At 42.0% G+C, this 25998-nt stretch overlaps 1 protein-coding gene across 8 annotated transcripts in view; it reads left to right on the forward strand.

Annotated features, from left to right (window-relative positions):
• The window catches only part of FRY (FRY microtubule binding protein), a 183338-nt gene that overhangs the window by 139078 nt on the left and 18262 nt on the right, over nucleotides 1-25998 (forward strand). For all 8 annotated transcript variants that reach the window (XM_082220213.1, XM_082220215.1, XM_082220214.1 and 5 more), the window contains 12 exons: nucleotides 3390-3588; nucleotides 5429-5550; nucleotides 6614-6801; nucleotides 8695-8789; nucleotides 10992-11599; nucleotides 11902-11999; nucleotides 12098-12268; nucleotides 14420-14560; nucleotides 15769-15951; nucleotides 16881-17042; nucleotides 17612-17686; nucleotides 19140-19310. In XM_082220213.1, coding sequence (XP_082076339.1) covers nucleotides 3390-3588; nucleotides 5429-5550; nucleotides 6614-6801; nucleotides 8695-8789; nucleotides 10992-11599; nucleotides 11902-11999; nucleotides 12098-12268; nucleotides 14420-14560; nucleotides 15769-15951; nucleotides 16881-17042; nucleotides 17612-17686; nucleotides 19140-19310 — 2213 coding nt within the window. The remainder of the gene's footprint in view (nucleotides 1-3389; nucleotides 3589-5428; nucleotides 5551-6613; nucleotides 6802-8694; nucleotides 8790-10991; nucleotides 11600-11901; nucleotides 12000-12097; nucleotides 12269-14419; nucleotides 14561-15768; nucleotides 15952-16880; nucleotides 17043-17611; nucleotides 17687-19139; nucleotides 19311-25998) is intronic.

Here is a 25998-nt window from a genome sequence, read left to right on the forward strand (position 1 = left end):
TGGTGCTCTTTCTGTGCTAGCTATACATTTGTTCAACACTCAGTTTGGTTACACTGGTACAATGCCCTATATACTGTATAGGGCATTACTGTACCAATGTATCCCAAACTGGGTGTTGAACAAATAATGGAATATTCTTTTCTGGTTGTAATCTGCTAAGTAAGTGTCCTGTCTAAATGCCTTAAAATAAATAGAGCTTATGAGAGACTTTTGTTTCCTCCAGACTGCACTCAAGGGACTTTTAGATTGTTTGATTCTGCACATCTAAGGGCAATTCCACACATGTGCATAAAATATAAGAAAGGCAGAAAGGCTTGAGCCTTCATGCTTTCCTCCGCTATGTGTGTAACCTCTGAACAAGAAGTGGAGCTCAAGAGTGAGCCTCAAGTTCAGGTGCCAAACTCCGTAAGGCATGCAACCTCTAAGCAACGTCTCACAAGTAGGACCTAATTGCATGACTCAAACTCTCTCTTTTTATGGTGGACAATTCACCTGGGAAGAAAAGAGAAAGCACGGGAGACCAGGGATTGCTTCTGTGTCCTAATGTGCCCCTTACCTTTAGAAGGAATAACAAGGTAAAATGACTGCACATACATTCGCTGGCTGCTTATCTGTGACCTTATTACTGTCCTGTCACTAGTCGTAGCAGAGGCTCTTTTAACTAAAATAGATAAAGTCACGCTGAAGAGAACAAGCAGATAAGTATCTCAACATGCAGTGTGGAATAACAAACAAGTGCAATGCTTCACTGTCTCTGAGAGCCTGAATATAAATGTATCTACTTTTTTTAGTTAATGGTTTTTTATTGGACTTTCAAAAAGGAAACAGATGCAGTCAAACGATACAGTCAAAATCGGTTCAGCTACCTTGGGGCAGTAGAAGGGAAAGAGAGCTTGGATTGAGAAAGGAGCACACAGGATAGTTTTTAATCTGCAAACGGTTATTTTAAAAATGTTTCTGGGGAAAAAAATCAATGGCATGTGAACTCTGCTCGTTGAATGCAAGAAGAACTGAACTTTGTGAACTCTGAAAAGAGGAGGAATTGTAATTTGACATGTTTATCTCCTCACCTTTGCTAATCAGTTGCTTCGGTGCATAGCTAGAGCAAATGAAGACTGGTAGCCTTCGTGGGTTTTTTATCAAATACCTCTCAGACAGAATGTAGGCAAACACTACCTAAGATTTCGACTTGCAGCATTCAAAGCAGTTTGTCAAGCACTGTTGTGCACAAATAATACATTTTTATATTTTACCATTCCTTTTCCTTGGGGGGAGGGGCAGTTCCTTTGGGCCATTGGCCATGCTTACTGGGGCTGATAGTAGTTGTATTTTGGCAACGTCTGGAGGGGCGAAGGTTCCCCATACCTGCTCTGATTGGCTCAGTGAATCTGTACATAGGGAAGGGGCAGGTGTGTCCATCCCCCTTCTCTCTGCTATGCAGCTTCCAGGGTTCCCTGGCTGGCATGCAGGAGGACCCTGGGCAACTATGGGTTAACACCCTGCCAAGGACAGGCAGGGACATATTCCCTCGTCCCTCCTGCTGTTTATGTATTCCACATCAATCCTTGCGTCCTGATATGACAGAGACTGTACCTATAGCTCAGGTATAATTTTGAAGAACTACAGACCAAGGGTGGCATATGTCAGCAGTAGTCAGCAGCTAGAAATCCTTTTGAAGGAAAGGTCCAAATCTAGCATTGACACCGGAGGAGTAGGCTGTGTCCTTCCAGCTTCTCCTCATGATGTGTGATGTTTCCACCCACAAATTCCTCCTACTCTGAATATCCATCCTTTCTCCACTGTGGCCTGTAACACATGGCTAAGGAAGACTCTTCCTATGACTCTTTTCTCATTGTAAACAGGATCAAATTCATAGACATGCTTGGATTATGAGACCGAAGCTTGCATTTTTTGCTCAACCTTTTCAGAACCAGGGCTTGGGGCTTTGACACTTGTGTAATGAGAGGAAGAAATGTTGGCCAGATAAGGGGACAATTCCATCGAGTGATGCCTCAGTGCATTTAACCTTCAGCCAAGCACATTTTAAGTGCGGACTATGTGGGTACTTAGCAGCAGAAATTGTGCTCAGTTAACTCCTTCCACAGTCCTGCTGCTCGGCTACCCAGACCTAAGATACGGTCTGGCTAAGCGTACATCCCAACCCAGGGTTGTAGTTTGCCTTCCCTAGACAAACAATGATGAGTAGGAAGCCAAGAACAAACCTTGGCTACAGCTCATGATTTGTCTGGAGCAAGACAAGCCGTGAGCCCAGGGTCAGACTTAATGCCAAACTGAACCATGGCTTAGGTCTTCATAGTGCAGCAGCAGCAAGAGAAGAGCACAGTGGTTACAATTTGGGTTTGGCTTACTTGCACACTTGAGCCATTGTGGCTTGAGGAAGAATTTCACACAAAACTTATATAAATGGACTCACAGCTGTGCATGGAGGTGCAGGTCCATTCTGTGTCCAGGACAGCTGTCTGCCAGATCCATCTGGTACGCAGGCTGAGACCGCGGACTGTCTTGCCAGAGTGGTGCATGCTCCTGTATCTCCTGCTTGGACTACTGCAATGTGCTCTACGTGGGACTACCTTTGAAGGTGACCCAGAAACTACAACTAATCCAGAATGCAGCAGCTAGACTGGTGACTGGGAGCAGCTGCCGAGACCTTATAACACCAGTCTTGAAAGACCTACATTGGCTCCCAGTACGTTTCCGAGCACAATTCAAAGTGTTGGTGCTGACCTTTAAAGGTCTAAACGGCCTCAGCCCAGTATACCTGAAGGAGTGTCTCCACCCCCATCATTCAGCCCAGACACTGAGGTCCAGCTCCGAGGGCCTTCTGGCGGTTCCCTCACTGCTTGAGGTGAGGGTCTTCTCGGTAGTGGCGCCTGCCCTGTGGAACACCCTCCCATCAGATGTCAAGGAAATAAACAACTATCTGACTTTTAGAAGACATCTGAAGGCAGCCCTGTTTAGGGAAGTTTTTAATGTTTGGTGTTTTGTCGTCTTTTTTATATTCTGTTGGGAGCTGCCCCAAGTGGTTGTAGAAACCCAGTCAGATGGGTCGGGTATAAATATATTATTATTATTATTATTATTATTATTATTATTATTATTATTATTAGAAAATTGTATATTTAGACAAGCTTCTAGAAAGGAACATGCATCGTTTCAAAACCACAAGATACGTAACGTGTAGCTGTTTTGTAGCTCCTGATCACAGATTTGATCGAGCTGTCTCTTCTGTTATTTACTCCCGGTTCTGTGAGGGTTCAGGGCAGCTAAAACTATTACCAAAGACATTATTGCCCTGCGATGACTCTTGAGGGGAGTTCTGACCTCGGCTGCACATTCCATGCTTATCTTTTTTTCTCCATTGCTGCTAGGTGGCTTTGACTTTCTGAGGGAGTATCAGTCTTCTCCCGTGCCAGACTCTGGACTCAGCTCCAGCTCCACCTCTTCCAGCATCAGCCTTGGAGGGAGCAGTGGGAACCTCCCTCAGATCACCCAGGAGATAGAAGACATGGACCCAGCCGTGGAGACAGATGAAAAGGCAAACAAGCTAATTGAGTTCCTGACTACCAGGTAATCACATCAGAGCAAAGATACCGTGCGTTCCGCTGTAGCATACCTTTGGAGGAATGCGTCTATATCCTAATCAGATGGAGTACGTTCCAGCACAAGTCTCTGGCAAACACGCAGTCATAACACATTCCCAGTCGTTTCCTGACCTTTGTAGATAACTCTGTAAAAATAATAATATTTAAAACGGTTGCAAATTTCACACAGACAGAACCTGTGAAAGAACCAGCTCCCATAATAATAAAATATGTAGCCTGTTTGGCTGATGAGTCACGTTCCAATTAATTACCAAAGCTGCCAAGTCTGTAGTGCTTTGTTCTGCTTTTGGAGCTAAAGCCAATCGCCGTTTCAGTCTTAACATGAGAAACCAACAGTCAAAATCACAGAAAACCCCAAAACAATGAAAATAGCATGAATGGGATTTCTAACTCGATCTAACAAGACCACGTGTAAAATTAACATAGGTGCAAATGTAAGCGGTTGCCACTATTGCATAAAAGTTACAGCAAATTCTCTGAACACCTCCTGCTTGGTGCTTATAGCCACTTGTGAATCTGAGGCAAATGGGTGGCATTATTTATGTATTATATATGCTACAATTCATTACAAAAGGTTGGGGTTTGGGGTGATGTTGGAACACCAGAAGCTGATAGAATGAAGTCAAGAGGAGAAGGACTGGGGGCTAATATGGTGGGAAGGAAAAATGACTTGAGGCCTGAGGACTATTTTAAATCCTGCGGAGAAGCAAAGTAAAATGAAATACTTCTGCAATTCTCGGCCACTTGCTTCTACCGACAATTGTATTCAGTTCCAAATTCAGTCTTCTCTTTCACATCCAGATGTACCCACATCCTTTAATAACTTGAGGGTTTGGTGGGAGGAGCGAGAACCTCCAACGGTAGAGGAACTAATCTATAGTTGCCTTGTGCTATGACTTGAGACAAAATGGGAAGCGCTTGTTTATGCTGTTTTGCCAGCGGTGATCTCACTTCTGGTGATTTTTCTGGGTACTCTTAGTGCCACGAGTGGAAGTATTCACACACTGTGTTGGGTCAGCAACTACCCTGCCAGGAATGGAGGGGGTGGTGGTGGGATTTACCCAGACAACTACAGCTCAACAGGGTGCTACATGAGGAACAGCTGCAGCTCAGCAGGTTGGAAAAGCACTTACCTGGTTGAACTAACACTAGCCAGAGCAGGCAATGAAATGGCTACAGTACGGTAAGACCGTATCAGCTGCAGAGATGCACTTCACCTTCCCCTCTTGTATGATGATTTCTAAAGTGACACAGGTAGCAGGTGTGTATGCCCACCCCTGACCCCGCAACCCTTTAGTAATGCAGGAAAACATGGCCCTTACTTCCATTTGGCTCATTGTCCTTAGTGATGTCATCATACTAGGCATCTGATCCCTGGGATCTGTATTCCTTGGAAGAAGATGGTCCAGTTTAAGAGAAACAAAATGTGCAGAACTAGCTGCTCGCTGGGCTGACACAGACAAAGTGAGTGGGAGAAGTCACAGAGCATTGCCCCCACTGCTCCAAAGTACTGCTTTTGTGCCGAAAGTTGAAATGGCAGAAGGTTCCTCTCCGCCCTACCTGACATTCGCATGGAAAACTAAAGCTCTGCTATTATCTCAAATAGATTGTAGTAAAAAGAAAAAGATGAGTTGCTTTGTAAGGATGGGATAAATTGCATTTCTGAAATGTGTATCAGAACGAATGGGATGGAGTCCACTTTTTTATCACTTTAGGAGAAAGAGGAGGCGACATTGCAGCTTCATTATACCTTTTTTAAAAACTGGATACTAAAGAAAAATGCAAGTGTGTTTTCTTCTTTTCAGGGCGTTTGGTCCTCTTTGGTGCCACGAAGACATCACTCCCAAAAACCAGAATACAAAGAGTGCAGAGCAGCTTACCAACTTCTTGCGTCATGTTGTCTCTGTCTTTAAAGATTCCAAATCAGGTATTGAATCAACTTGTGGTGGTTGTTTTTATGGTGCCCCTCAACTGGTGCTGTTTTGCTGAATAATTCCTACCGTTTTCTCTCATACCATCCCTGCAAGCAATTGTCATTTTGTAGTGTTAACAAAAAGGGGGGCAGGGGAGAATTTCTGTACCTATATTAATTTTTATGGTCTGATTTTAGGTGATTATTCACATAAAATAGGGGCATAGGCTGCCTTATACCAAGTCAAGTCTGTTGTGTAGTTCAGTATTGCCTATACCAAGGATGGGGAACCCGTGCTCTCTGGGTATTGTTGGATTACAATTTCCATCCTCCCAGACCAACAACACTTGGAGGATCGCTAGAGGACTGGCAGTGACTCCCCAGGATTTCAGAAAGGGAATTTTCCCAGCCCAACCTGGAGATGCCTTAAGAACTTCCTTATGCAGTCTGCTTTATCTTTAGAATTTTTAGATGGTGCAAATATTTTCATATTAGCCATTTCACTCTGGATGTCAAGAACCCTATCTTTGCTCCCCATGAGCAGTAATTGAAGAGTGCCTATGCTCATAATTACAGTGGTACCTCGGGTTACATATGCTTCAGGTTACATACGCTTCAGGTTACAGACTCCGCTAACCCAGAAATAGTACCTCGGGTTAAGAACTTTGCTTTAGGATGAGAACAGAAATCATGCTCCGGCGGCGTGGCAGCAGCGGGAGGCCCCATTAGCTGAAGTGGTACTTCAGGTTAAGAACAGTTTCAGGTTAAGAGCGGACCTCTGGAACAAATTAAGTACTTAACCCAAGGTACCACTGTATACTGTTTGGGTGGAAGAATTTTACCTGGATTTGCAGGAGGGTATAACTCCTGGCCTGGGCTTCTGACCTCAGCCCTTTGCCCTAATTACCATCACCACAAGTTCTTTTCCTAAAGCTATTGCTGCTTACATCTGCAGCCAGTCAATATTATAATTAGCCTGACCATAATTTTTAATTATTGTAAATTAAAATTTGTGAGCTCCCACATTATTTATCAATTGCCATTTGACAGTACGAATTTTTTTCTTCCCCCACTTTAGGTTTTCATTTGGAGCAGCATCTTAGCGAAATTGCGTTGCAAACAGCCCTTTCCAGTTCTTCGAGACATTATGCTGGCCGTTCTTTCCAGATATTTCGAGCTCTAAAGCAACCTCTATCTGCACATGCACTGTCAGATCTTCTTTCAAGATTAGTGGAAGTTATAGGAGAACATGGAGAGGAGATTCAGGTACAAATATGCTTCAGCATTCATAAGAACAGAGGAAGTGAAACAATCAGTCTAGTCTGAACTGACCTACAGGTGGTTCTCCAGAATTTTGAACAGGAGTATTTCCTGTTCCTACCTAGCGATGCCAGGGGTTTGCACAGCTGACAAAGCACTGGAGAAACATGGTCAAATCGCAGAGTCCCAGTTAACAGTCTGGCAGTCCTATTTTGGACCAATTGCAGTTTCCAGGCCAATTTCAAAGGCCTCATGCACAACATCCTGTAGGAATCTCCACCTGAGGTTAACATAGCGTGGGTAATTGTGCCCAGGCTATCTCCATCCAAGTATAGCCGCAACAGCCATTTTGGCCTCTAAGGACAATGGTGCATCATCAAACACCCACACACCCACACACCCATTTAAAAACTAGTCCTTTAGAGAAAGCGCAGCTGCCTTCAGAATGGGTTGAACACCATTCACCAGAACAAACAAACCACCCCCTCACCACTACCTCAATTTTTTTCTGAGTTGAGTTTCAGTTTATTATTTCTCATTTAATCTATTACCATGCCCAGGCACTAATCCAGCACATCCACTGCCTCTCCTGAATTGGATGAAAAATACAGTGAGGTGGATGGCCGCTGGGGAGAGAGCCTTTTTTATGGTATCATGTGCTATAGAGCTATCACCTGTGTTTGCTTGAAACAACTGGAACTTAATTTGCTAACACGTTGCAAAGCTACGGGAGACATTAAAAGTGATTCCTATTGCTCGCATATTTGTTTCTTGAGTAAATTTTGTACGAGTCCTGATTAAACATCGTTGTGATGTGTGGAGAAGAAAATGTTTGGATTTTGATTTGTTTAGATGGTGGCATTGCACAGAGAGTTTAAAAAAGAAATTGGCAGTACGGAGTTTATTCATGATTTCACAATTGCGGCGTGTAGCAAACCCATTTCATCACAGTGCACAGAGTTCAGTTTCTCAGAACTGGAGCAAGACTAGACATGGGATTCATGGGCAGGAGCAGTTGGAAAAGACTTACCTTGGAATGCCCTCTACTTAAAACAAAAGAGATAAATAATGGTTTCCCGCATATGATCTGACAGCAGTTGCTAACATCTATAACTCTTGAGAGCATACAAGGATAAAATTTTCCAGGCAACATTGCATTCTTGGTTCTGTTCAGCAACACAGAGCTGAGTATTTGGGAGCAACAAATGAGAATCTTCAGAGAGAAATTGAGAGAGAATTATTATTATTTACTAAAATATGAATCACCTTTTACATGGGTGCCAAGGTAATTTACACATCTATCAAAAAACAGCTAAAAATAGTTTTTTAATTATTATTTTTTTTAAATCACTGCTTAAAAATGAACATGAGACCTTTTTATCCAGGTGGAAATATTTGTTGAAGCAAAAATGTCTTCGGTTATTTTTGGAAAGTACAGAGAATGAAAAACACTCTTGTACAACAAAGTAGGACAGACTGCAGGTCTTATATCTTTCCTGACATCTCATGCACTGTGGAATCTATCCAGTGTTGCTCCAGGTCTGAGAAGGTGCTCACAATGAGGTTTTTACCAAAGGAGTGATAGCAGGGATATAATCACGTTCACCGACTTTTAGTTTCTTTTGTCCACACATTAATGAAACTGAATTAATGAACCTGAAGTCATGCTTACTTGATGATTAAATATTTAGCTAATATTTATGTTTATCAAACTATCCAGAACTAGCCATTCATCATAAATGGTCCGTCTTTTTCAGAGTTTAGTTCCAGAGGTCGAATAACTGTGATTAACAGCATTATATGAGAAACGCTAAACGTTAGGCGGCAGGCATATTGAATACTGCTGAGGAAGGCTGGGTATTCATACTTAAGTAACTATCTTTCTGCATTTTTTGGCAGGGCTACGTTATGGAAGCGCTGCTGACGTTAGAGGCTACTGTGGATAATCTGTACGACTGCCTGAAGAACAGTGATCTTTTGACAGTTTTGTCTCGGTAGGAGTTTTGCCTCTTAGTTATAAGGGCCCTTTCAGTAAAACTCCCAGGTTATTAAGGCAGAACACTCTCTGAACAGCCCTTGAGGCAGCCACCAATAACATGACCAGTAGCCACTGACAATCTCCAGCTCGTGGCATCAACCAATCCCATGTACCCCCCAGTGCACTACCCCCGATTATGAATATAATTTTCTAAGAATAAAGCCTCGTCTTATACACGGGAAAGTATGGTAACTTGTGCACATTACAAAAAGTTTTTTTAAAAAAATCAATAAGGGGCTAGGAAGGGGGAGGGTGCCTGAGGAATAAGACTTTGGCAATCCCGCTGACCATTGAACCCATTGTGTTTTGACTATACACGATTTTGGCTTTAGGCACCATTCCTGTAATGTAACCCCCAGCGTAAGTTGCAGGTGTACCGTAGTTCAGCAAAAGAATTTGGCACAATAAAGTTTGAATTATTGTCCATTTCCATCTCAGGGTTATATACAATGTTTAAGGGTAAGTGGGACCAGAAGTCAATGATGTATGAGTGTTATTTACCTCATCTTTTTTAAACAAATCAATTACAAAAAAAGAGAAAAATATACAAAAGCAATATCCCAACTCACCCCCCCCCAGTGGATCAAGCTAGTTAAGTTTACCAAAGTCCATTCTGTGATATCAGTAGTTGCCATTCTTCAGGGTTATCAGTAAAGTATTCTATTTATCTTTGAGCATATTTCTTCCCATATTTCTTCCCTCTCCCATCTCAGTTGTGCCGCTTAACTTCAGGAGATTGGAAGCACTGACTTTGGGGATACAGAACGGAACTGTGACTAGTGGGAAGGGGGGAAAAACACCCTCCTTTCTTCCTTCCCAGCAATGGTGACCTCTGTTCCCATTGTGTCACCAATCACAGCAGTTTTACTAATTCTTTCAAACAGCGGAATGATGGGCATTTTATTTAAATGGCCCACAGAGGAAACTATTCTGCTGGGTGCCACATGAATGGTTGTGTTTGGCTTTGACTCGGTGTCATATTGTCAAGGCTGGGTTTCATGTGCCTCTGCGTTGACAGATCTCTGACACAACTCTTTCATGAGCATTCCTCTACCCCCCTTTAATAAATTTGCGATGATGGTTCCTAGAATGTGGAGGATGATGGGATACAGAACCCAGTTTGTCTGTGTTGTCCTTGTTTGATTTGCTTTTTCAGAGGCATTGGCCAAGTCCTCCCAATCTAATCAAGGCAGACTTTGCCTTGGAGGGATGTCATTTCCTATCACCTGTTAGAGAAAAGTGGAGAACTGAAAAGTTAGATTGCATGCATTCATTCCATATACGCAGTTATGGAGAGGTTGCTGCTAACTTGCCCCTTCTGTGTGAAACTTGCCCAGTATATTATCTTACCTAAAAGCCTAACCTTATTTGGCAGCTAGGCAGGAAGCAAACGTCCTCAGAATGAGGGTCCAGTTAATATACAGGCACCTCCCTCCTAGTCTAATTGAAGACTTACCCAACAGCTAGGAATGGAGCTCATTCCTGGGCCAAGCCAGCTTTCTCAGCAAAAAAAATCCTACGTATATGCCTCATGTAGCTACACTGCAGACCACAGCCCAAAACCTGCCCACTAGACGCTAGTCTTCACCTTGTGGCTGGGTTTGCCAATGATTGCATCAGTTTCTATTTGCATCTAATTTACCCATATTTTCCTTTTGGTTTATATCTTCTTGAGGTATAGGCTGTGTATATTCTGCCCTAAAAATAAATAAATAACCATATTCTGCACCCAGGTAAACCATATCCTCTATTCAAAATTCTCAAATCTATAAAAATTACGTTCGTTAACATACTTGCACATTTTTGCTCCTTTCCCTCAGTGTTTTGTGTTTCTGCAAATTGTGTAAAGGCAGCAAAACTTTATCTCCATAATACAAAGTACACTGAGACCCTAAGTCTAGAACTGGGCCTTCCGAAATTGCTCTTAATGCCGTCTTCTGGATCCAGTGACTCCAAAGCGTTCATATGAGTTCTCTTATTTGCATGCAGAGCAAAAAAGGAAGAGGAATTGATTTAACTGCTGAGAAGTGTTTTGTATTTGGAGTGGGATTGCATGAGTGAGGCCTTCTTTACTGTTGAGGTGAATTGGGCAGCTCCTGTTCACATGGATCTCCAGGTACTGGGCCCCGTAACATTTGTTTTGTTTTGCTTTGCTTAGTTCATCATCACCGGATTTAACGTCAAGTTCAAAGCTGACCGCAAATCGGAAGAGTACAGGGCAGCTGAATGTCAGTGCAGGAGCTGCGGGTGGCAACACGGCAACCGCTGAGCGCAGCAGGCACCAGAGGAGCTTTTCAGTGCCAAAAAAGTTTGGGGATGTGGACCGATCCTCCGACCCTCCTCGCAGTGCCACCCTCGACCGGATACAGGCTTGCACTCAGCAGGGTCTCTCCCCCAAAACCAGGAGCTCGTCCTCTTTAAAAGACAGCCTCACAGACCCAAACAATATTAACAACCCTACGAACCTGTTAGCCACCATCTTCTGGGTTGCTGTAGCTTTGATGGAATCCGATTTTGAGTTTGAATATCTAATGGCGCTGAGGTTGCTGAATAAGCTGCTTGTTCATTTGCCACTGGATAAAGTGGAAAACAGAGAAAAGCTAGAAAAGCTGCAAGGGCAGTTGAAATGGACAGATTTCTCAGGGCTCCAGCAGCTGCTGCTGAAAGGTTTCACTTCCCTTACCACCACGGACCTTACGCTGCAGCTCTTCAGTTTGTTGACCCCGGTTTCCCGCGTGTCCATGGTGGATTCCTCCCAAGCCATAGGTACAGTCGATAGATGTTTTGTTTCATTGATTGATTGCATTTCTTCTGCATTTTTAGCTAAAAGGTCAAGTATCTATTATAAGGAATATGTCCCTCAGCAATTGATAAGAATCATTATGTTTTGCATATAAGAAACTAATCCTCCAAATATAATATCACACTGCATGCGCTTGACACGTTTTTATGTAAATACAGGATGTTTTAAAGTGGAGGTATATATGCCTTTATTATGACAGCATAAAGTAGTTTGAAATCTGTATTATTCATGCCTTCTCAAATTTCTACTTTTTTGTGTGCGCCAGGATTTCCATTGAATGTTCTGTGCCTCCTGCCTCATTTAATTCAGCACTTTGATGGCCCAAATCAGTTCTGCAAGGATATCGCAGAAAGGATTGCTCAGGTACCATCCGTCTTCAATTCGTCGTAGGTCTAATTAAATCCCAGGGTTGTTTTTGGATCGCTGTTAACATAACTTTCATGTTCCTTATATGTCATCAGGTCTGTCTAGAAGAAAAGAACCCCAAGCTGTCAAACCTAGCCCATGTCATGACTCTTTATAAAACTCACAGCTACACGAGAGACTGCGCAACCTGGGTCAACGTCGTTTGCCGTTACCTTCATGAAACGTTTGCTGATACTACTCTGAACATGGTTACGTATTTAGCTGAGGTATGTTTCTACTACTCGGTCTTGTTTCTGTCTTCTACTGGCAGCTTTCCTAAGGCTGTAATCTTAACCCATTTATCTGGGAGTAAGCCCCATTGAAGTGAATTGGGTTTAGTTCTGGTTAGGGGGTGCACATTATGTTCCCAAATATTCAGCGAATGAATTCCTGTGTATTTGTGTGTGTACTTGTGTAGGTGTGTATATAATAATAATATAATTGGCCCAAAGGCTAGGAATGCCTCCCCCAGGAGACTCTGAGAACAGATATTAACCATTAAAAATAAATAAATTAGAACAAATGCATAATAAACAGCAGACATTGTATAACCTCTGTGCAAGCAAATCAGGATGAATGCTCAATAAACCTGTTTTCCAGAGGCACCTTCTCTCGTACACACAGATAAACAGCAGAAATGCTCTCTTTCTCTGAACTGTTTGAGAGAGACAGCTCCCTCATTACAGCACTGTGACAGGGAGGATAGGAAACACTCTATTTTGCTGTTCACAGATCGTTCTCTGCAGCATAAATGACTGTTTCTAGCCCTCCCCATTACAGTGATGTGATAGGGTGCCTCCTTCTGACGTCACAAAGATGCCTCTTCCACTTGCGTACTGTCAGGTCAGAGGTGTTCAGGGAAAAGAAAGGAGTTCTCCCTCCTATTTCCTGAGAACCTCCAACCTGGCGATAGACACACACAAGAGGACAAAGCGAAGTTTTTGCGAGGTGGGGAACAGGTGCCTTTGGAATGCATTGATTTGACTGCGGCTTGAAGGACCAGTTGAAATGACTTAGAAGGCCGCCTTCGGACTGTAGGTTCACCATCCCTGCTCTAAAGGTTGCCAGGGATGTTGTCACAGTGTGCAATGAAAGTTTACGAAACAAAGCATTGTGACTAATCAAGTCTATGGGTTTGTGAAACTTACTTAGAGATAAGTTCCATTGAAATAAATGGAACTGACTTCTGCATAAACTTGCATTCTTTTTGGAATGTACTTCAGTGTAAGCCTAGCCCAGGCGTAGGCAAACTCGGCTCTCCAGATGCTTTGGGACTACAACTCCCATCATCTCTAGCTAACAGGACCAGTGGTCAGGGATGATGGGAATTGTAATCTCAAAACATCTGGAGGGCCGAGTTTGCCTACGCCTGGCATAGCCTTGTGATGTGCAGTTTTTGATAAAATGTCAGCCTCTTTTGAACAAACCGGAGTTTCCTTGCTTCTATCATTGGAGTGCAAGAAAAACTGTTATCTTGCCTCTCCTACAGCATTGTTTTGACTATGCTGATTTATCATCCTGGACTGTACAAGGAATGTATACACAAGTGAGTTCTTTTTCCCATGTTATGATAGTTCCTGTGACTGTTCACTGAGAACCAGAATAGCATTACCAAGTGTTACATTATTTTGATTTATATAAATATTGAGCTCTTGGTATTCCTTTCCACAACTTGGTTCTGGGCACTCAAGTTTGTTTGAAGGACATATAAAATAGATGCAAGAAAACACCTGAAAATCTCCTTGGAAATTTAAAAAGCAGTAATGGCACCAGCTTTTGAAAGTTAGCACATTTGCTTTTGAAGCACCAACATGGCCAGAGGTTAGCAATGGTGGAAGAAGGCTAAACAAGGACGTTGTGGGTAGGCTGGCTTAGATAATGAACTACGAGGATGTTTAGGTTCCATAGATTAATTTTTTATTGTAAAAGTTGGCGCAAAGTGACTTCCTTCAGAACGTTGCATCTGAGTTCCATAACAAAATAGAATATCTGTATGTAGCCGAGTGCACTAATATGCAAGATTCTAACCTATGATCTTCAGAGTTATTATCTAGGAGCTGGATTCAACTAAATAGATGTACTAGCGGGAGCCAGTTCAATAAGTCCCACTAGTGCAATGGGACTCTTCCACACATACACCATGTGCCTGCTACACCCTCCAAATCTTCTCTGGGGGTGGGAGAACCCCCATAACAGTGCAAGGCGGGAGGGGATGGGAGGCTATTCCACCAGATTAACTGAAATGCTAGCATTGATGGAATGATTAGAAAAGTGAAACGTTGCGTTCCTCCCACAACTCTCACCATTTTACCTCTTTAACAGCAAAATTGGTGTGTTTTTAATGTAAGGATTATGATTTTGTTTATGTTTTCTCACAGCTTCTGGAAAAGGGGCTTCCCAGCATGCAACAGTCCCTTCTGCAGATAATCTATAGTCTTCTTAGTTATATGGACCTATCAGGCATTCCCGTAAAACAGTTTAACATGGAGGTGTTAAAGACCATTGAAAAATATGTGCAGGTAGGTATTGCATGCACCTCATAGAGCTTGTATAAAAAACCTGTGCTTATTCACTCATTTAGAAAAGGATTTATATGGACTCACATAAAATATAAAGGCCTCATGTAACCTAGCTTTCCCTTTCACTCCTAAGTTAGTGGCAAGTCAAACCTTTCCTCTGAAATGTGGCAGACTATCACATGAGAAATGAGAAGGGGGAATTTTGGGGAAGTGGAAGAGAAAACACAGACCAGGCTTGTTCACATAGTGGCAAGCTATGCTTTGGCATTGTGTCTGATTTGCTGCACGTATGCTGCGGCCAGAGGTGGTTTTGGGGTAGCATGACCAAATTGACCTCATTGGGTGCCGTGCTGCAGGGGGAGCCACAACAATGCTGTAGAAAGGAGCGTGAGAGGCGGGGGGCACCAGATCTTAGCATTGCACAGGGTGCTGCTGAAATTTGAAACTCCAAAGTCCACCACTGCTGCTTGAGTCAGCCCCAACTTCTGTAGACATTAAATCCAAATTCTGCATTCAGAATCAGTTGCAGAATTCACACCCAGAATAGTATGCATTTACTCTGATTCATTCTGCTTCTGAGATACATATTTCCAGAAATTTGGCATTTTTCTGCAAGGAGTAATGGAAAGCACAAACAAAAGGCAAAAGTACTGCAGTTATCACTGCACTCCATATCCCCTTTTCCCCCCTCCATCCTTAACCTGTCACTCAGAGGAAGGGTCCTGGTTCAGGGAAATGTTTGTGCAATTAAATTATACTTGAAATAAAATCAGACTCCTGTCCAAACACTACCCAAGTATTATTTGATTTTTGCTGGAAACACAAAAGTTAGAAATGATTTCAACTAGAGGCAAGAATGTAAGAATGTAAAATTCTGTGCCTAATTCCAGCATTACAGGAAAAAATATTCAAAGCTGATTCAGTCCTCTTTATTCTCAGTTGGAGAATTAATTCATGGTCCGAAAAGGATGATAATATACTATAATAATATTCTCATTTAACTCTGTGCGGTATATATACATTCTGTGTATATATTGTCAAACCTGTATTGCATTTGAAACTAGTATTATTACTGAGCACCCAAATTGTTATGTTGTAATTAATTAATAGTAAGTAATTTTATTGTGTGTGATGTTCTTCCTCTTCTCATAGATTTTGTTCCTATTTAATATATAATATGCTATATATTTGTGAAAAATTATTTCCAGAGCATTCACTGGCGAGAAGCCCTAAATATATTGAAGTTGGTAGTTTCGCGCTCAGCAAGCCTGGTTTTGCCCTCCTACCAGCAGCACAGCGATCTTTCAAAAATGGAAATACATCGTGTATGGAACAACGCTTCCAAAGAACTACCTGGGAAAACGTTAGACTTCCATTTTGATATTTCGGAGGTACTATATTCTTGTTGCGATAAATCTGCGTGTACAGGGCATATCCCTTTGAAAGCTGAAGCAAATAGAAATACTGTATCATTTTAAAGCACATAATCTTAAACATGGGTTTCATTGAGGCATGTGGACAAGGTGCTTGGAATTGTGTGGTTGACTACTTGCACTTTGGACTGTTGCACCTCCTGCCTGATAAAAACTAGCAGGGAAGGGACAGCTGGCTGGGCCGGGGGGCGGGGATTAACGCCACCTTGTGAGAGAGGGGTGGTCCCTGCCTGATTAAAGGAAACAATGGTAAAAACCATTCCTCAAGAAACCCTCCCTGGATTTGGAAAATCTAAGTAACTTCCAGCCAGTTGCCAATCTCTCTTTCTTGGACAAACCAGATCCAGGGTTGCCACAGATCAGATCCAGGTTCTCTTGGAGGAGACTTAATTTCTAGATCAACTTCAATCGGGGTTTAGGCCCAGCTTTGACACAGAAACTGATCCCTGTATGATGACCTCTGTTGAGAGGGGGGAAAATGTGTCCTGTTAATTGTCCTCAACCTCTCGGTGGCTTTTAATACCATTGACCATGGTATCCTTCTGGAACGACTGAGTTAGGGGTGGGTGGCACCGTTTTGTGGTGGTTCTGGTCCTACTTGGATGGTGGTTCCAAAGGGCGATGCTTAGGGAGTGCTCTTCAGCCCTGCCTTATGGAATTGTAGAATCATAGAATTGTACAGTTGGAAAGAACTCCAAGGGTCATCTAGTCTAACCCTCTGAAATGCAGGGATCTGAACTAAACCATATATGACAGATAGACATCCGACATCTGCTTAAAAACCTCCAAGGAAGGAAAGTCCACCGCCTCTCGTGGGTCCAGCGTCAAAAAACTCTTACTGTAAGGCCCTTCAAAATGCTAAATACTGTTCATTGTTTTCTTTTAAGACTCCAATTATTGGGAGGCGATATGATGAGCTACAGAGTTCTTCAGGCAGGGATGGAAAGCCTAGAATAATGCCTGTCACCCGTAGCACTTCTTCAACATCTTCTGGATCTAACTCCAATGTCCTTGTTCCTGTTAGCTGGAAGAGGCCTCAGTATTCTCAGGTAAAATCTAGGGATCATCTGGAGAAGTGCTTTCAGTTGTCCCCCGTGTTACAGAGACATGTCTGACTTCAAGCAGAACTCAGCCCTATGCTGTGGAACACTTTCAGCAGACATTCGGCAGACAATCCTCACTTTTGACTTTCAGGCATCTCTTGAAGACCTTTTTTGTGCTAACAGGCCTAGGTAGTGGTTTAGCTTTTTCTTGAGTAGCCCATCATTTTAAAAATTGTTTTGTATTGTTTAAATTTTTTAAAATGTTGCTGAACCACCGCCCTGATATTTTATGGGAGGGTGATATATAAATACTTTTATAAGTAAACAAAATGCCTACCCAGTTTCAGGAATTGAGCTTTTGAAAAAAATCCTAAAACACCTACAAAAACTTTATCCATATGAAATATTAAGAGATAAGGTTTGGCTAAAATTAGGAGACATCAGGAGTGGAGCTTTCGATGTTTGTTAAATGCTCCCTATTTTTTCTTCTATGATTTGAGCTCTGAAATGTGTGGCATTGCTTAACTCCTTTCCCTCTCTCTCTCTTTCTCTGTCTTCCCCCTTTTTAAAAAAAGAAAAGGACAAAAGAAAAGTTAGTGCACGTTCTTACGCTTTGTGGTCAAGAAGTCGGCCTGAGCAAAAACCCTTCGGTAAGTCTCATATTTCTCCTTCTAGGGCTTATTCATAAACAGTTCAAAGGTACAGCTCTAAATTTTATCTTCAGTTTGCTGGCATGATGTGACCCTTCCATAATGAATGCTGTTTCTCAGCCAAACGCAAGCAATAGATGTGCCTGTTAAAACATTGTTGTTGGTTTAGGCAAGCCTATCCATACATGTAGATGCTGCTGTGTTTTAATCTCTTTTACTGTTAAGCTTTAATTATTTTTACATATTTTAATTGTTTTTAACTGCTCTTTACTGACCACTATAATACTTCTTGCTAGCCAGTAGAGGTTTTACCAGAATCAAGTGGTATATAAATTTTGTTAAGTAACTAAAATAAAATAATGTGTCTACCCACCAACCTACCCACTCCCCTTATCAAGCAATTATCTCTTGATGGCTTTGTTAAGATATGGCTTGCTGGTTAACTCATTTCAGAATTACTTAACTGTTCATTTAGGCAGTGTGACTATCTGCCTCTGACCGTTAACTTCCTGAACATTTTAGAAATTTAAGAATTCAAAGTCCATTCTGGCTTATACATACGGAAACAAAATAGGAGATAAAAGGATAGGGTAGAAATGAAACCGTGGTTGTTGGAATTCCTTTTCGGCTAAACATATGGGTCTCTGATATGAGTCAGGTCTTCCATAGGTGACAAGAAATGGCTAGTAGTACATCTGTATCATCTGCTTAACATTTCTCAGTCTGCCCGCTCCCCCACCCCAAGTTCAAAAAGGTACATGCTGCATTTATTTGTTCATTTGGGGGGGGGAATGCCCTTACCCTCCACTTTTTGTTTTTGCCATTTCTTCTGCTAAAACTGATGCCAATCAGTAACTGTAGAAAATCAGCTGTAAGAGGCAGTTGGAAAAACAGCTGCTGCAGACAGACTTCTCTCTCTCTCCCACTTTCTCCCCGACCCCCCTACCCTCTCTTGCATCTAAGAGTGTATAGACACAGTCCACAAATAAACTTCCCCCATTGATGGAAAAGCACAGTTCGCGCCATGGTTGTGGAATGATGAAGTTCAAACACTTTTGTAAATAATAACAGCTGAAATGTAACACATTCTAATTCATCTGCATGCTTTCCCTTGTAACAACTGAGAAGCAAAAGGGCTGGCTTACCCCTTTTCTGTGCCCTTCCCGCAGTTGCATTCTGTTCCCATAAATGCATATAAATACTAAGGAAGCATCAATCTGCACCCATTAGGAGGTAGCTTGGACGTGTTCCTGCAGCTCATAGTTGCGTCTTAGTATGAGTTTAATCTGAAGGCACCTGTCCAACATAAATAATAAAAAGGAGCCTTCTAAAAATACCCACTGAAGGAATTAGGTGTGTACAGCTTTCTGAAAAGCCCATTAGACTAACAAAAGAGCGTCGTAGAGGAAGAGTTTGTTTTGTTTTTAATAGAAAAATCCCTCTTGACTTTTAGGTGATTTTTTCTTCATGTGGAGATTTGGATCTGATTGAGCACCAGACGAGCCTGGTGGCTTCCGAGGACGGAGCCCGCGAGCAAGAGAACATGGACGATTCAAACAGCGAGCAGCAGTTCAGAGTCTTTAGGGATTTCGATTTCCTCGATGTGGAGCTGGAGGACGGGGAGGTATGGTACATTCTCTCTCAACAAACTTTGCTCTTACTGCAGATTAAGCCACTTTTTAGCACTTCCCCAACAGTAAATAATGTCCTCTTTATATTCTAGCAAAGACTTAGCTGAGCAACGATAAGTGTTTATAGAGTGTTAGTGCGATAGCCTAACTTTCGACAGGTTACTATCCCCTTCCTTAAACATACACCTTTTTTTCTCTTTATATGCTTCATTTTTTAAAAAACAAAAACAAACCCTCAATACACACTTTAATGCATGCTACAGAAGACTAGGGCTGAACATTTTAGTGATTTGTAGTGATACTAAGGTTTCCGTGCATTAAAATTTTAAAGATTCAGTACAGCCAAATGTCTGACATGCCCAATCATTAACAGGATGCATGCTTTGAATTTAATGAACAAACTGCACAAGCATTATAATCAGATGCTTTCATCAGTGCTCTCCCAAAACCTAAGCATAGGCCCGTGCATGTGTGTATGTGCATATGTGATGTTTATGCAGCACAAACGCGATGAAATCCCCAGCACTTAAAAGCCCCTGTGCCTTTTTTGCTCCACTCTATGGTGTTAGCAATTCTCATCAGCTCTCGTAGGAGAAAAACAGAAGCCCGAGGGCCTGCAATCAGGTCTTGGCAGGTAAAAGCCTGTCAGTTTGTCTTTGACCGGAGTTGCTCCGAGGGCATATTATCCAGCTTACATCATATACTTGAAGGGTATTGGAACGCCTTGCTTTTGCTTCATTTTGTTTCTTTTTTTTGGTAAGGCGTTTTACTGGTAATGCAGATCTGCTCCCTCTGGGAATAATTATATCTGTTTGACTGGAGAAAACGTCAGCATTAGGGGCTGGAGGAGGCAAGGCGCTGCCACATCCGTTGTGCTGTGGGGAAAAGGGCGGTTAAGTGAGGAGGAGGGGAAACAGGGCCAGAAAGCAAAGAGGGGCAATTTTGGACAGGCGTTCTCATCCACGAGGGCATTCGCATGCCACCCTCCCTCTTTTCCTTACACCCGAAAGATAAATTCCCCTAGAGCAGGGGTCACCAACCTAAGGCCCATGGGCCAGAAGCAGCCTGCGGAGGTCGTTTGACCAGCCCACAAGCCACCCCTGAACCAAGCCGCCCACTTGCGACTGCTCTAAACTAGCACAGCATAGGGACTCACTTCTGCAGCACCAGAAATTGCGTCTGCAGAGGCGGAAATCACATCTGTGCAGATGCCGGAAATCACGGGCGCAATCTGGCCCAGGCAAGATAAACCTTGCTGACCCCTGCCCTAGAGTGTGTCCCAGGCCAATCTGTGATCTGCTGGGCAGTTGCAGCTGGCAGAGTTGCTTATCTGGCTTCTTGACATGGAGGTCACTGTGGTGTCAGGGGCAGGTCAACAATACGGCTAGCTTTCTATACACAGGCATTTGTTTATTTTAACTTTTCAAAATGCAATCCTCACCTGCAGCTTGGAGTAGAACAGCAAGCGTGTATAGATCCCCTTTGACCTTCCAGATACTACTGAACAAGAATACCCATCAGCTCCAGGAAATAATAGCCAACGGCCAGGGATGATAGGTGCTGTAGTTGGGCAACAGCTGGAGGGCCAGCCTGCCTTGTGGGCTGCATTCAGATGAGTTGGAGGTGTGGGGCTGGGGCTGACTGAAGGATGAAACTCCTTAGTGCACCTTAATGAGTAAAGTCAATTAGGTGCCTCAGCTGCGATACAAAATTGATACAATGGGGCAACAGCTGGATAAGCAGCAATTAAACTAGTGTGGGGAAAAGAATTCAAGTAAGTAGCCAGTCACTCCAGAAGCAAATTCCTTTGGGGACTGAAGAATAGCAAGCTGCTGGGGAAGGTGTCGAGATAACTCCATAAGGCTGTTCTATATTAGCCCTTTAATAGCTCCAGTCGAGGTGCACTGGTTTTTCATGGTACTTGCTTGAAGAGGTTGCAAGTAGGACAGCAATAAAATATATAAATATAATTGAGAAATAAAGTAAGTATTGTTTCCTTGCGGGGGGGGGGGGGTATCAGAAAGAATTGCCACCTAGCTAATGCTATCCTAGCTTTCTTTAATATATTCTCTTTAAAACCTGTGTGACTAACTCAGTTTAGTGCGTGAGAATAGCTCTTTGGTTTGCATGATTTAAAATCTGTGCTCAGACTGGTATCCAATCCATTTGTATTTGTAATCCTGTGCATGTTGACTCAGCAGTATGTTCCACTGTGGACAAAGGGGTTTGCTATGAGTAAGACTTCCCTTGCTTTCACCTGAAGAGAATCCAAAGTCCTGCTTTGTCTTTTTTTCAGAAGCCAGTTTTTAATAAACTTTATGAAATAGCTTTTAAAGAGGAATTATGGATTGGTTTGTCGTACTACAGGCAAACACTGGTTGCCACAAATGAGTTGTACAAATGGAGAAATTATGGTGCTGCTGTTTGGCTTCCCTCTCCTCTTCCCTTCAGCTTCCCACACACCCTCAAAATCTGCTCCGGGGTTCTGGGGAGCCCATTGCGCAAGTAGAACTTCATGCTATAGGAATCCTAAATTATTTATTAATTTCTATGCCACCTAATGCCAAGATAAATTTCTAAGGAGTCAAAAACAAGCTGCTAAGTGGTACTCAATGCAATGCATTAACTTACTACGGTAATGTATTGATATAATCCATTGTACCACATTGCACAGTGCTTGAGTTTTCCATGTATGTTACATCATTCAGCCATGAAACATCTCCACGCATTTGCCCCTCTTTTCTCTTCCTTCTCTGCGCATATGGTAAGAGACCATCTGAGTTTGTTCTCTGCTTTTAAAGAATTTCCACTTAGTGTTGCATTTGAACCAGGCATCTTGGTTTAAAGCAAACCTTCGGTAGTTTGGGACGCGGGTGGCACTGTGGTCTAAACCACTGAGCCTCTTGGGCTTGCCAATCAGAAGGTTGGCGGTTCGAATCCCTGCGACGGGGTGAGCTCCCATTGCTCTGTCCCAGCTCCTGCCAACCTAGCAGTTCGAAAGCACACCAAAAAGTGCAAGTAGCTAAATAGGTACCGCTCTGGCAGGAAGGTAAAGGGCATTTCTGTGTGCTACTCTGTTTTGCCAGAAGCGGCTTAGTCGTGCTGGCTACATGACCCGGAAAAACTGTGGACAAACACTGGCTCCCTTGGCCTGTAAAGCGAGATGAGTGCCGCAACCCCAGAGTCGTTAGCGGCTGGACTTAACTGTCAGGGGCCCTTTACCTTTACCTTTTCGGTAGTTTAGTACGCCAGCTTTGTAACCCCTCGTTTGGGTATATTACGAAATGCAGGTGAGGTTGCTTTGGCAGATTTGCAAGTAATGCTAATCTGAGAATCCTTAAAAGTGAAACTAAATTTGGCAGAAATCTCCTCTCCCACCCCAGCCCCGCTACTAGGCCAAAGGAAAGGGGGGAGGAAATGTGTGAGTCTGGCAATTTGCTTGGGTTTGCTGAGACTCATCCATGTAGCACCAAACCATGGTTTATTGTTTTACATGCCCTTTATGCAATGCTTTGTCCAGGAAGGCTTGCCAGGCGATAACACTCCTCTCCTCTGAGGCCTTTGACTAATTAGATAATCTATGGCCTTTTAAAGGGGGGGTATTGCTTCTGTTTGTTACTATGTTGTACATTTTTGTGTGTGTTTTTTAATATATATTGTAAACGGTCCTGTGATCCTCAGATGAAGGATGGTGTAGAAATGTAATAAATAATAAACATTGTTACTTGCAGGCATAGCCACTGTGCCTCCTAATATGGGTTTGGAATACTGCTGATTTCTTAACCATAGTTAAGAAATTGAGTGAGCTGCAGTTGCTTTTCAGCCAGTGTTTGCACATGCACTTTGGCTATTATCTGCAGTATTCAGACACACAGCCTTGTTTGCTGCTGTAGACAAAGGAGTGACGTGGACAAAAGGAGCCATTATACCTACCTTGTCTGCCCATTTTGGTGCAGTTCTCTGGGTTATAAACAAGCCATCCCATTTCTGTGAATGCATTTCATGCATTATTTATTATTATTATTATTATTATTTTATTTTATTTTATTTTGCCATAAAGCTATGCAAACAGATAAAGGTGGTTTTTTTAAAAAAACACACCAATTTTCTCTCAAAAATATAATGCTGTTTACCCACTAGTTTTAGGAGGAATAGCAATTAGTCTGTCAGGAATCTGAACGGAAATAGCAGAGGGGCTTTCCCCTTTACTTAGATAGTTCAAACTGGGGACTTAGTTAACTGTACGGTGTCTGAAATACCGCAAGACCTCTCAACCGCTCCAGGTTTCACATGGGAAGTTTGACTCTTGTGACCCGTATTCAGAGTTTACATGTAGGGAACAGGCTAGCTCCAGGCTGGAATGATTGCTTTGAAGATACAAAGCCTTCAAAAGTGGAGTATATAATGGAAAAACACATTCATTCTTAACAATAGCAGTATTATTAGGCAGTGCTGTAACGTGTTTCCTGTTATTGAATCTTAACGTCTTTGCCCTGAAATGCCTTAACAAATAGCTTTTAAAACAATTAAAAACATAGAAGCAACTTTCGGCTTGACAGAAGTGGTGACTATTTGTTTCACCGTGCAATCCTCCATGGAAATAAGTCCCATTGAGTTCAATGGCTCTTCCTTCCAGGTAAATTGGTATAGGATTGCTGCTTCAGCGACTTCATAGACCAATAATTTAGACGTGGTAGATCTGAACTTCCTGTACATATATGGGAATTAAACAGTGTTCGGAACTGCTAATAACGTTTTTCCGTACCTTGTTTTCCAGTTGCTCATATCATGCACAGATAAATGCTGATTAGATTGTTCATAGAGTCGCCAGATGCCACGATTCAGTATTTTTTAATTAGGTTGTGAAATCAGTATCATGGTATTTTTAAGCTTCTGTAAAGTTACAAGAAGGGATAAGTTTATCAGTTTAGTAGCATTCATTTAGATTGTAGGGCAAATGTCTATAAAGAGTGTGTTTAAATTAAGTATGTTTACAAATACTTTTCTTTATTTGTTTCCTATTTGTTATATCTGCTATTCAGGAACTTCAGGTAAGATAATGCTATTTGAACTCACATGTGCTAGTAGATGTAATGCCTTGTTTGTATCTTGTGATATATTCTGCTTTTTCAGCGTGTCTGTGTGTGTGTGTTATGTGTTTAACGAAGGTTCCACTTCTTGCTATGCTTTAGAAATGTTTTATAGTTCTAAAGAACGAGGAACTGATTCAAGTGTTAAGTCTACTATAAAATCTCAAGGTGGGGTTCACAGATCTCACTCACAGTGAGAGCCATGAAATCAAAAAATCATTGGTGAAAGCCCATAATGTTGCACTATAAGAAAATTTATTATTTTACTTATTCAATTTATATTCTGCCTTGCCTCCCATAGAAGCCTAGGGTGAATGGGAGTCGCCTGTTCATCTGCTTTTCCCATTCTTTGCAATCTTTGAACCTTGACTAGGTTCTAAGTGACATGTCATTGTGGCTAGGTTTTTTAATTTTTTAAAAAACATTCTGTATATATGGATATATGTACAAGTATTTATTCCAGCTATTTGTGCAAAAGAAAAAGAGTTCAAATTATATATAGAATCATAAAATTGCATAGCTTGATTCTTGCTGAATAAAACTGAAGTCTTTAATGGTAATGCTTAAGAGATCCTGCCAGCTTAAATCTCTGTGCCAATTCCAGACATTTAACAGGACTAGGGAAAGGCTGCAATTCTGCTTTGCACGCAGAAGGTTCCCAGGTCCAGTCCCCAATATTTTCAGGTAGTGCTGAGAGCGTCCCCTATCACTTACACACGTTTAACACGTGCACGTTCAGCTTTACACACACGGCAAATGTAAAAAATAATAATAAATAGAAAGGGGGTGAGTGTCCAGGGAAAATAACTTTGGCAATCCCACCTAATTGGTTTCGACCATATGCGATTTTTGGCGTTAGGTGCAATCTCTGGAACGCAACCCCCCAGATAAGTTGTGGGCTTACTTACTCCAATGTTAAAATGCTCAAATAAGTAAAAGGTTTACATTTAAGCAAATGCAATAATGACAACTGTCAGTTTTTTATGGTAAAATCCAGGTTTTTTACTTCCCAAACATGCCTGAGGAATTGGAGTTTGTGGCGAAAGTCATAGTTAGATCCTCTTACCAGCCCCTATCTTTACTGAAACATTAAAATTTGGGTTTCTACATTTGTTTCAGTGCTACCTGCCAATATCTTAAATGTTGCTTTATTAGTAAGTATATGACTGGCAAAAATGTCCCACAAATACTCAGGCTTCATTTCCACAATCAGACATGTCTCAGTGGCTGAGGCTGCAATCCTAAGCATGCTTATTAAAGAGTAAGTTCCACTGAACAGAGGGGAACTGACTTCTGAGTAAACAAGTATAGGATTGTGCTGTAGAACCTAAACTAGGAATAAAACAGAGCATGTCTTTGTTTTTCTTTTTTTAAAAAAATGTCAAAAATAAAATGGTTTTAATTTTTTTAAAAAAATTGTACCTATGAAATTAATGTCTAATCTGTAAAGCAAAAGTTGGATTAAAACCAAAGGCTCTGCTGATTTGACACCTTGCATTGTGCATGCTAAATTGAAAGTGTTAGCTCTGCCTTCACTCTGCACTTGAGTATTGTGTTCATGTGTGTCGTATAGAAAACCTGGAATATTTTG

The sequence above is a fragment of the Podarcis vaucheri genome, assembly GCF_965113315.1.
Source record: "Podarcis vaucheri genome assembly, chromosome: 4".
Taxonomy (NCBI): domain Eukaryota; kingdom Metazoa; phylum Chordata; class Lepidosauria; order Squamata; family Lacertidae; genus Podarcis; species Podarcis vaucheri.